The 12,915-nt window shown below is 36.2% G+C and overlaps 2 protein-coding genes across 2 annotated transcripts in view; one reads left to right on the plus strand and one right to left on the minus strand.

The window, feature by feature from the left end:
* Positions 1-4,996, plus strand: part of LOC134672397 (uncharacterized) — a 28,681-nt gene extending 23,685 nt beyond the window's left edge. Inside the window, exon 3 of the mRNA XM_063530276.1 lies at positions 4,789-4,996. Within this exon, the coding sequence (XP_063386346.1) occupies positions 4,789-4,994 (206 nt within the window). The 3' untranslated portion in view covers positions 4,995-4,996. The remainder of the gene's footprint in view (positions 1-4,788) is intronic.
* A 4,638-nt stretch (positions 4,997-9,634) lies between these two features.
* LOC134672398 (uncharacterized) lies at positions 9,635-12,570 on the minus strand. The gene is made up of 3 exons (XM_063530277.1): positions 12,411-12,570; positions 12,160-12,321; positions 9,635-11,472 (listed from the first exon to the last, which is right to left on the minus strand). Exons 1-3 carry the CDS (start codon positions 12,469-12,471, stop codon positions 11,246-11,248), a joined length of 450 nt encoding a protein of 149 aa, XP_063386347.1. The 5' UTR covers positions 12,472-12,570; the 3' UTR covers positions 9,635-11,245.
* Positions 12,571-12,915: the final 345 nt, after the last annotated feature.

Genomic DNA, 12,915 nt, shown 5'->3' on the forward strand with positions numbered 1-12,915 from the left:
CTAGTTAAGCGGTAAATAAACAAATTACTCTAGGGGCACTATAAGTGATTGATGGTGTGCTGACGGTTTAATTATGTGATGCTCGTCACATTGGAATGTTTACGTGACTACGTTGGTACATAGAGTTACTCGTAGACCAAGAAAAGTCAGCAGAGATTTTGTCAGCATACGCAGTGCGTGTTACTTTAAGGTTTACGTACTTATAGGTAAATAACACTGGCACTGCGTGTGCTGTCAAAATATCTAAGACTTTTCTTGGTCTAACTCTATTATCCGTGCTATTTACTTATCTTTATTGGGGTAGAGTTTTTATTGCTTGACTACCTGCAGCAAACACCTAGGTAGGTATAACGTAGGTATAAAAACTAACGAATGTAGAGTTAATTGTATGTATGTATGTATGTATGGCGTTATTCATAAACGCACTACAAGCCTCAATTATACTGCAAAACGTAATTCAAGACCAAAAAAAGTAAGAAATGTTGCCACTTGTTTACTAGCGCGTCTTGTATTTATGTACAAATAAGTAAATAAAAGTAACTTTATTCAATAGTAGGAGTAAAATTACTAAGGAATAAATTATCTTAGTGTGATTATTTACCAAAAGGAATTTACTATTTTACAAACAAATTATTGTAATGGCAACATTGTCGTACGTTTTGCAGTATAGTCGTGTATGAGTATGTTAAACTGATATTTTTATGTAACCTACTTATAAGAAAGGGATACAACAAATTAATTAATAGGTACAGTTATATGAATACGGGGGCGAGGCAAAAAAAAATAAAAAAAATACACCGACTATAATAATTATCACCGTCATTCAAATTTGATTTGCTATTTCTATTGCACACCGACTATACCTGTAGGCAGCTCAAACTAAGATATTCTTCAATGGGTACCTACGTTATTAATACCTGTAAATAGTTATGCAGCTTACCATCGTTATGTTATATTAATTCATGAAGATCTACCATAAGCCTTCATTACAAATTCCCCTCGTCTTACGTCCGCCTTATAAAGCTACTTAATTTACATTATACTTACCACAGTTTCTCAATGTCAACCTCACCTACCATTACACAACGTGGCCAGGAGTACTTATACATCATTCTATTGTGTTCTCTAACCGACGCTAATTATGTGATATACATGTGTAGGCATAAAGAAGCCGTGTAAGTGCTATATTTCGCGCTTCCTACTCTTTGGGAAAACTTAGATGTCACAAGGTTGAAACTTCTTGTCACGGTGTGGTATAAGATGATTCATAACCACTCAAGTTGTAGGTACCTACCTGCTACGTGTCCTTACATACTTGCCCTTCAAGGGCGCTTATATGTAGTGTTATGATAGGTAGCCATTTTTTTATGCGTCTTTTAATGTTGAAATAGTTTGTTCATAACAACAAAATACAGACTATGTTGTGTCATGCATGATACTTCCCATGTTTTTTTTATGTAATTCAAATAAATAAGTTCGTTTAATCACTCACTTATAAAATAAGTATACCTACCTATGTCTGTATCTTTAGGTATTTAAAAAAAGTAAATATAATCTACCCTCAAATGGTTCCTTGAGCCAGTTGAGGGTAAATGAAAAAATTACATGGTCAAAGAATGGAGGTTAAAGTCAGGTCGTTCAGTGACAGATCTAGGCGGCTTTGCATTTGGTTGGTTAACCAATAAATGTTATATAGTAACAGCACCAGTCATGGGACATTTAAGAGGAAATTTGGAGTATTTATGATATTTCCCATAAACATGTAAATGGTCTACCGCTTAGCGTGTTAAAATATGAAAGTCCTATCCGTCTTTCATGTTTTAGGCGTGTTGTATCAAAGATACTGCAATTAGTTTCCACATATTTAACAAATTAAAACTATGCTTTTTTTCTCCAGTCATGGACACCAAAGTTCCAGTAATGGGCCCCCGGTAATGGACGTGGATCCAGTAATGGGCCCCCTATAATGGACATTGCTCTATCAGTATAAAATATTGAAATGGGGAATAAATTACGGCAAAATAAAACAATTTTTGGTATAAGCTTTTATCGCTGAATGTATTTTTCTTTCCACAGACAATTATTATTGTATTAGATCCATCGAGACAATTCTAATATACCCTTACAACACAACACAATTAGTTAGGGTTTAATGCGATAAAGTTCCCATGGCCACCTCCTGTCTCCATCATCAGATCAGGTCCATGTTATCATAATATTGCATTATCATCCGATTTGCATACTTAATTACGTACTTACACAAAATTTCAACTGAATCGGAAATCGAAAAGTGGCTCAAATTCAGCTACCAAGATTGGACCCACACTAACTAACAGGGCAAGTTAAATAAAAGTTTGGAAAAACGATATTAATTTATCCGAAGTCCGAGAATACCTCCTGATTGACATATATCTTAACTACATTTTATTTCTGTATTGTTTAAACATGAAATTATGGCATAGCAAGCATCATTCTGTCATTTGTCTCATCATAGGAGGTACGCAGTTTTACAGCTCCTATTGGATTGGGCCAAATACCACTATTTTTTTACATCTGTGGAGTCACAAAATAGTGTGTTGTATACCTTATCTCATGGTAAATGCAATTAACAAAACACATTCTAGTTTTCATCAAGTATTAATTAATTAAAATTTAATAAATTAACTCACCTCTCTTAGCGAAGTTGTTAAGAATTCGTAGTGGTATTTTTTTTCAGTGACACGACAACTTTTAGGTTAACGCCAATTTCTTAAAAAACAACCAAATTTAATAAAACTTCAAACTGAAACAGCTCTAGGACTCTTATTTATGATAATATACAGCCAGTGTTTATAAACTACTTTTAGATACTTATTTTAGAGGAATTATGTTTTTTGTCCCATTACTGGTTCCACGTCCATTATAGGGTCTACTACTATAACTACCCGAAAATGTACTAATTAGTCAAATTATTTTTTTACTTTTATTTAAATACCTAAAGATACAGAGTATAGTGTTTTTCAATAACTCATGTCACGTTCTTGTTTATATTCTCATGGGTAATAGCAAGTCACGTCCGCAATAAAAAAGTCCTTATTTTTTCAACGGTGTACCTACATTACCTACAACTACTTACATAGCGATTTACGTAATAGATCTACCAACAAACAATGCACCCACGTGTATACGTTTGCGCAAGGTCGAAAGTAAGTAGATAATGTCCTGTTATTTCTGGTTATAAAACACGATGACTGCATCTTAAAATATAGATCTAAGTAGATAAGCTAACTAGTCTTGCTCCAAATTTGTTATGACTTATACCTCAGACCTAAAATACCAAAATTATACACCTACGTCCGCGTAGAAAAGTGCACATTTTCCCAGTGTAAAATTACGGTAGGCAGGTAATTTAATACCTAATAACTTTCATATGCTGACATAAACAGAAAGCGTGGGTAGAATGGGGATTTTATAAATAGATAACTTTTCCTGGCAAACCGCTTTTCTCCGTGATTATTCATCTTGGTTCAATGTAGCAACCATATCCGTAGTTTCTAGTGACTCTAGTCGCTCGGCTAGATTATCTATGTATCTAAGAGGGAAAGTAAAGATAATATAGATACTTACATTTCCTATATGTAAGTACCTAGTATGGGGTTAAAGTGAATACTTTAAAGTTCTTACTTATTGTGGGTATAATATAAGGTAATAGGTACTTACAACAAACACTATTTCTATACATAGGTACCTACTTACCTACATAAGATTTAAGTATTAAATTTAGCAAAATCTAGAACGTATTTGTTTTGCTTCACGATGTTCTGCCTATGATGTCTATCAGTTGCCCTATTTGCCCTACACGAAAATAAGTTCATATATTATCTCGGGTTGACCTCCACATTGGTTAATAATAAGTAGGTAGGTATTGTAATCGCAAAATGTAAATAGCTTATTTCTCGATAATTTGTTAACTTGTTGACCTGTACCAAGATACAGAATGATACCTTGATTTGACACGCATAAAAAGTTCTTTCTTAATTAGTTAACTCAAAACATCATAACTTACCTAGGTACCTTCATACTTAACCTATACATATAGGTATAGGTACATTTTTTACGTACATAGGAGGTAGGTACAAGATAAAAGTAGGTATAGTCGCACCAATAAAAGTCTGCAGCGGATTTGATAGCCCACGCAGCGCAAGTTTAGTGTTATTTATACGTCATCATTTCATAGAAGTTTGACTTTTAAAATGACACTTGCACTGCGTGGGCTATCAAAATCGCTGCAGACTTTTTACGGTCTGACTATATATAGGTATGTAATTGACTAGGTAGGTCTCTTGACAATCCAAATTATCCACCTTTAATTTTAAGCGGTCACCTAATGCAAAGTATCCTAAAGGTTGTCAACTTGTCAGGCACCCGACATAGTTTGCATGCGGCGATCGAAACATTTGTAGGATAATGTAACTAAAGTACATGCAGAGCGGTGAGCGGCCGCGGTGGAGGTCCTTGAGGTCGAATAAATGCTTTGAAATGCAGCTACAGGACGTCAGTGGGTTGGTACAGTCAGCTAAGAAAGTGGTATCATCTGATTGATAAAGTCGAAAAGTGGTAGACTACTTTCTTGGCTGACCGTACTTATAAAATTGACTTACCCTGTTGGCACAGGGGTCCAAAAAGACACCGACAAGAGCCTGCTGGCCAATTGTTGACTCGCCAGTCCGCCTCTACCATGTCGCTACAGCGATATCTAGGGCATCTACCTGTTTCACAATTCTCTAACATAAACTATCTCTATTCCAGTGAACGGCGAGCTCGTGATCTCCCGTGGCTGCACATGGAAGCGGGCCGACGATTACTCAACGACCTGCCCTAGCACGTCCAACGGGCCCAACGAAGTCACCTCCTTCTGCGAGACGTGCGACTACGATGGCTGCAACGGCGCCGGCGCCCTCGCGAAGACTGCTGCGCTATTGCTGGCGCCGCTTGCGCTTCTTTTGTTTAAGTAAACTTAATTTTAGATAATAAGGTGCCTTTTGAACGCCAGTGATATTAAGATCTTCAAATTAGCCTTATCAGAATAAAAAGTATTGCGCAAAACTTAGGCCACAGATAATTATTTCTCCAAGCCGCATGAGCTGTTGTATAAAGAGTATCTCTATAAATATAAAAAAAATAGGTAGGTATTATTCTGTGATGTGGAGTGGCGGGAATATGCATTTGGACAGAGCCAAGTGGCGGGAAAGAGGGGAGGCCTTTGCCCAGCAGTGGGACACACTAATAGGACAACAAAAAAAAAGTATTACTTACCGATGTTCGAACCGACGGGAAGAACCGTCGTTAAACACACCTAAGTTGTCATACCAACGACCATAATGGCTGGTAAGTTTACAAACACCGTTTGGTGTATAACATTGTTTACCTATATAATATGGCGTTCAAAAGGTTAATCATAGCCTGAACAGACTGGTCTTTGCGATCAAAAAGGGCATAATGTACAGTTGTACACAAGATGGAATGTAAACACTTCACATTGGCCGCCTTCGCTGGTCAGTCTTTTTGGGACCTGATTCTCGCGGTTTCGTTTTAGCATTTGTGATAAGGTATTCCGGTGTTCTGATATAATTATACGCAGTTGAAATTAAAGATACATCTTGGCAATTATGCAGGTAATTATATAGGCAGCTATTGGTTAGTTTATTACGATACGTATACGACTACCCATGCGAATATGTATTACACAATATTTAAACTGGTTTAATATTTCACCTTTAAATTAAACACGCTTACGATTGTGGAAATCGTAAGGTGTGATGCTTAACCTACATGTAAGTCAACGTTAAATATCAAAACATCGGAAAACTTCGTTTACTATGACAGAATAATAATTTATTACATAGCAGTACCGTCAGTAAATAGAGGGTCACAGATTACCTTAACCCTTATCTTGGCAAGGCTCAAAATATCTTTAATATAAACATTTTTTTAGTTTTTTGGCACCTATTGAGCATACTAGACTATTAAAAAATAAGAAAAAATATCCAGGATTTTCCAGTTTCGGAAAATCATATGTATCATATTTGATACAATGCCAATAACTCGACAAAATAGTTACCTACTTTTTAGAAGAAAAATGAAGATTTTAATAAAAATAAAACATGTAATGCAACAGAAATTAGCATTTACTGCTAATTAAACACAATCTAAAGCATCAGATGACTATTAAACCTGTAAAAATAAATTATATCTACGAATACCTGATCACATGGGCGGAAAATTAGATCCCTTAAAGTTTCAAAAAAAGTCGTCAGCAAAAAGTTGAGTAAAATATAAAAAGTAAACAAATAATTAAAAGTAAAAAAAAATATTTTTTTTTTACTTTGGAGCCATTTTTGCCATACACATATTTTTCCGTGCTACGGGCTACGGCGTAGCAATAATGCTACAGCGTACGAATATATAGTTAAATATCATCTAGTACTTAAAAAAATCAAAGTTTAACAACTAAATAATACGACAACTAATATTAAATAATTGAAGCATGTTTTGTAGCCTCACAAAAATAAAAAAATTAAATAATCATGTAAAAATATTTTGACGATAACTTGGCAATGTATTAAATGTAATACAATCCTTTCGATATGTACATTTCTGAGTTCTTGGCAGTGTATCAAATATAATACATAACAGTTTCATGTAAGGTTCTGCGTATTAAATGTTTTTAAATTCGAAGGCATTGTAAATATGTATGCATATAGAGACAGTAAAGATATCAAAATGTAGATTATGGAAAAATATATACTAACATAAGAAATAAATGCAAAACTTCCAGTACGAACCGAAATCTATTGTTTCCGCGGCGCCATGTTGATTATTACTAATTAATTTACAGTGACACTCGTGTCAATTATTTTTTTCTATAAGTAAGGAGGGTAGCTCGACATATTGATGGCAGAATTATTGTGTTAGGTAATTAAGTGAACCTGCTAGATTTTTTTAAGTTCCACGTATCACGGGTGTTACGATGCCAAGATAAGGGTTAATACTGTAAAAATAATGACGTCTTCTTCCTTACAGCTCGCTGTACTTCCTTGAAAGAACCAAATTAGTTACCCACCGTAGAGCTCTTTCTGACGTCCAGTTTTTCGCGGGTACGGTTTTTTATAGGATCCAGTTTTCTGTAGTATGCATGCAGGATCCCGCAAACAGAATCCTCGTGTGAAAGTTACTATATTAGCACCTATACTACTAAAACGGGATCCTGCAAAAAACCGTACACGCAAAAAACTGGACGTCAGTGGGAAACAGCTCGTAATGTAAGTTAATTCATTGTTAAACAATAACATAAAGCTGCTGTTTTTATTCGATGACTTACGTTTTACGTTCAACAAAGAATAATTATTCAAAATGTTTATATACCTACTTTTATTCTTCGAACAAGCCTTTGCTGTGCCTTAACTGTTTTTTTTTATAATTAATTCCAGCATTTTAATGTATTTTTATATACCTACCAGTGTACCTAAATAAATAGGTGGAATAAGCCTACTATTCACACTAGAACTTTTATGTTGTATTTGTAGATAGCTTGAGTACCTAGGAAGTAAATAAAAATTTACTGTAAGAAGCACGATTAGAGATGGGTAGTGAGTAAATACTCACGGGTAAATACCGAGTAAATACTCAGTATTTACTCAATATACCCGTATTTACTCGTTTATACCCAAATTGGTGGGTATAAACTATTTAGAGTGCTGAAAGTGGCATATAAATTTGAAATATAGGTGTATTTTGTAAGCCGCTACTGGATTAAGTACTCAAAATTGTAAGAAATGTATTTTTAAGAGGGGCACTCCATACATGTAACTAATTGTCACAAAAAAAAAAAATTCAGAAACCACCAACGTGTTGCACATCATTAAATGGGTCTTTAAAAATAACTGGAATGTATCTAAGAACATTTTTGGATAAATTGAATATTTTGGAAAAAAAAACGTTTCGAAAGGCCAAAATAATGTTTATCTCTCTATAACTTTAGAACCAAAGTTCAGAAAAAATATGAAAACATATCGGGAGATTAGCCGTATAATAGAGTACAAAAAACAATATTTTGAACATCATTGGTTGAGCCATTTTTGAGTTTTCTTTAAAAAACCCTTAATAAAAGGTCGTAAGTGCCGCGTAAACACACACTTTTTGCGCGACATGCAGTTATCTAGAACATCAATAGAATTTAAGTACCATATTTTTAAAGTAAATACCTTCTTATTTAAAACAAAATTGTTAACTTTGCATTATCACAATTTGCCTCTCACTAATAATTACCTTTTTTTCCTAAATTAAGCGTCCTATATGCTTTTTATTTTAAAGATATTGTTAATACACGTTAGCACTCTTCAATAAAAGACAATTTTGTTCTTAAATCTCACTTTTTGAATATTTTATAAGCAATCGTTTTTACCCACCTAAATGAGTAAATACGGGTATTTATCGGGTGCATTGAGTAAATATCGAGTAAATACTCAGTATTTACTCACCCCTACCCATCTCTAAGCACGATTAAACCTATATCTAAGAATAAATCAATGCATTGACTACATTTTACAATAGCACAATTTTTTTTTTTATAAGTAAAAATGTTTGTGAAATTTATAAGTTGTAAATATTGTTTTGAGTTTAATAACAAAAGGGTGTTTTTCATTTAATTAACGTAAAATAGTTATTTACGATACAAGTGCGTAAAAGAGAAAATTCGAAACGAGTGGCGATAAATTAAAACATCGACCGAAGGGAGTGTTTTAAATCGACACGAGTTGCGAATTATATTCGCACGTGTATCGTACGTTTTACAATACATATGGCCCTTTAAACTTTTGACATCGCACGAAAAGTGCTATTTTACGCACCAGTGCGGAAAAATAGGACCATATGTACTGTAAAAATACTTATCTACTTTTCACCCAGGCGTTATTTTTATTGTGACAGTTTTTAAATTCGGTTTTGAAAATCATGTTTATTTGTTTAAATTAACTATCTGGACAATTCTTACTAATTTAAGAAAGGTGCTAACTTTAATAAAGTTTAACCTAGCCTAGATACGATGTTTTATGCCTTACACCTGCTTACCTACCTACCTACTTAATTAGTTAATTCCATAGCCCCATTTCCATTTAGGCAAGCCGGGTGGGCGCATTGACGTATATCTTAGGACTGGCCTTATGGGCAATAAGAATGGAGCATGAATGGGGCCAGAACAGCGGTGTGATACCGCTACAACGCGCTTGGTTGATGAGTTCGCATCACGCGCTCATAGTTGCGTTAAGACTGCACGATTGGCTCGACTTCGTGAGTGACACCGCTGAACTAGTACCATGCCATTTTTAGTGCCCGTAAGGCCCGTCCTGCATCCTCCATGAAGGCAGAATGATCCTACATTGAAATGGAGCCTAGAGGCAGAAACGCCACTTGGCCAATACAATTTTTTTTTATGAGAATAGAGGCAAACGAGCATATGAATCGCCTGATGGTAAGCGATTACCGCCGCCCATGGACACCTGCAACACCAGAGGGGTTGTACAAGTGGTTATAATGTTCATCCCGTCACTCCCCGTAGGTAACTGTAGGTTTCAGGTACTTATATAAAGATTAGATATAATTTCGTAAAAAAGTTTATTTCTACACCTAAAGTAAAACTACAGTCACTAAATATAAAAAGCAATGGACGGAGTGCAGTCTTATTGCCACAGATTTTCTGCTTATATATAGATATAAAATTTATAAATACATTACTAAATTTCTTCACAAATTAAGTCACAAAACATTAGTATTATATTAAACCATGTACGTAAAATGAATCATAATATAAGATCAAATTCCGAATACATATACATATATTATTATATGATAAAAATTAATATTTATTCTAAAGTTTGTACAGAAATATGAGATTCACAAAAAGTCTAGTCTAGAAGGCACTACTATTTTCAAGTGCTTAGGCACAAGTGTGTATGGGTAAGAATAATATTAACACATTCAGTGCCGAAAACCTGACTATAGGGTATTTTATGCTTTACATGACTAAATTATGGAGAATAACCGGACAAGCCCCCGTACACAAGGAGATCCAGACGCGGAAATGGCATTGGGTTGGACATATCCTCAGGAAACCTGACACCCACCTATCCAAAGTGGCCCTGACCTGGAAGATGCCCGGCAAACGGAAACATGGTCGCCCTAAATCGACTTGGCGCCGTTCTGTGGAGCAAGAGCTGGGTGTATTGGGGATGGGGTGGGAGGAGGCTACCCAAGCTGCCCAGGACCGGAGTCAGTGGAAGGAAAAGATTCGAGCCCTACACCTCAGCAGGGGGTAACAGGATGGAAAGAAGAAGACATGACTAAATTTTTAAGGTCTGGCACAGATGGCATGTAGGGCTCAGCAGCAATGAATGTGTCAATTATTCTTCAGTCAAGTTTGCTTTTTATTTTATTGCTATATTTTTTACCTAAGAAGTAACTTTATTGATTTGTGCCGATCACACAACAAGAGGTTTGTTTTATCTAGTTTTTTTTTTTTTAATTTAGCATGTTTACATGAACAATAGTCAGTTTTACTGTTTATAATAAGTTATTACTTATTATTAATAAGTGACTGATGGAGCATCAATTTAAAAAAAGGTATATTTCTCTTATTGAATAATTCTTGTAGTTCGAATATTTATGCTAACTCTCTACTTTTCTAACCACAAAATGGCGAAACCAACTATCTATATTTGTATGGTATGAAACATTAGTCATAATTTGATATGTTCACTAAGGTAGGGCTCAATAGAACCCCGCCAAAGAGTGCTTAATTATGAGTTACACTTATTTCATAGCAAAAGTTACAATAAAGTAATCAATTGAAGAGTTCTGATTAAATTATCCAAAACCAAGTTTTGGACATTACTAATGGAAGTGATGTTTCAGTAGATTCAAAGTGTCAAGGTTAAACTGTCGTCTATCCAGGCCCATGTCTTCTGCTCCCCACACGCGCAGATTTGTTACGACAGATTTTCTTTTGCACCCAAGAAAACTGGCAAGTGAAAAGCAGCTTTAATTTGAATAAGAAAAAACTGTTTTTCGACTGGGGTTAAAATGGCTGGAGACCTCATAGCAAATACGGGGTACAGAATAATTGACGGAGATCTCCAGTCGGGTAGATAGAGGGGTCCTTCTTTTTGGCATCTTGGTAGACGACAGAATAATATCAAACTGGTATTTTTTACTAAGAAAATAGCTTCAATAAGCAGCTGATGCCGACCAGCACCAGCAGCATCAGAGGAGTCGGAGTGATCATGTACGATGCGTTACAACCATCCTTACTGTTACATGTGCAGTACTCTAAGAATATGTTGTAGGTCCCAGTTCTCATCAAGCAGAATCTCTCGTCCCCTTGGATGCCAACTTCACCGAGATATGCGCAGTCTCTGAAGTAACGCCATTCCCCGTTTACTGAAAAACCACATTAGTATCCTATTATTGTAAATTTTACTTAGGCCCACTTGCACCATTCCACTATTCCGGGATTGACTGTTTAAACCGGGAGCACAGAATAAATAATAGTACTAGGTACAGAAGACTCTCTCTCTAACAAAATGCGTCTGTCGAGAGCAGCACAGATATGGCACAACACCTTCACACACACACAGAACAGAACAGGCACCTTCTGGGCGAGCTCGCTCCATCGTAGGCCACGTCTACGCCTCAGCTAGTCTGTGGCCATGAGTAAGCCCATTCATAATAAATAAAAATAAAAAAATGGCTGCTAGGCGGCGACAGCGCCACGCGCGGCTTATGGCAAACCCCAAAATTGGGGCCGAATGGATCGACTTTTAGCTACCTGTAGCAAGGCGACGAAATCGCGGAGTGAGCCACGCCTGCCGGGAGTTATCATGGTTACCAGTACAATTTGACACTGGGTTAACGGTTTAACCACAACCCCGGATCAGTGGGATGGTGCAAGTGGTGCTTAGAGAATTTTGATTGGAACACACAACACAAACTTAATCAGTAGGTATATCACCTACCAGATAAGCTGCTAAAATCATAATAGATTACCATACTGCTAATAAAAGGGATGGAAATGACATTTGAATATTTAAATACATAATCAGAACGTATTCTATAAATTGAACTTACCTTTTTGTCTAATTTTCCGGCACATTGTTGGCCTCACACCCGGCAAATGAGGCAGTCCTTTTTCTTGCACGCAATCCGTTATGGGTACGGTACTGTTGTCGAAAGGGTCAGCGCACTTGGGATCATTGTTTGATCGACAATTCCAACATTTTATTGCAGACACTGAAACCAAAATTGAACCATAACAACCTAAACATAATAATGGGTGTGGTGCGGCTAACGAAATTTCAATTAATCACTTCAAATATTACCGTATGGCACCAAGGCGAAGATAATACTCAGACAGACCATTATCTTAAAAAACTCAGTCATTTTCTCCTATATCTATAATGATTTCATACACGAAATACACGAATTATCAAAATATAAATTTTAGGCGAACGTTTGAAGTTGACTTTTTTTGTCCTCAGTTTGACAGATGTTAACATTACCACAGATAAGGAAAGCACGCTGTGTTCAACTTTAAAGTCATTATAGACGGGTCTACCGGACCGCGAACTTGGTGCGGTCAAAATACTCAAAATATTATGTCTTTTTCGCTCTCATTTCTAGCTACGCGAACGTGCGCCGGACCGTACTAAGGTCGCGGTCCGGTGCGACTGTCTGTAAATCCTATTAGCTTGGAGCTTAAGGCCGTAACACACTACCGCACCGCACCAAGGTCACCGGCTCGCCGGGCGCAGAATTATCTCCTTCTCGCTCTCACGTAAGGGTGTGCGGCACCAAGGTCGCGGTGCGATAGTGTGTTAACACTAT

The sequence above is a fragment of the Cydia fagiglandana genome, chromosome 17 (assembly GCF_963556715.1).
Source record: "Cydia fagiglandana chromosome 17, ilCydFagi1.1, whole genome shotgun sequence".
Lineage (NCBI taxonomy): Eukaryota > Metazoa > Arthropoda > Insecta > Lepidoptera > Tortricidae > Cydia > Cydia fagiglandana.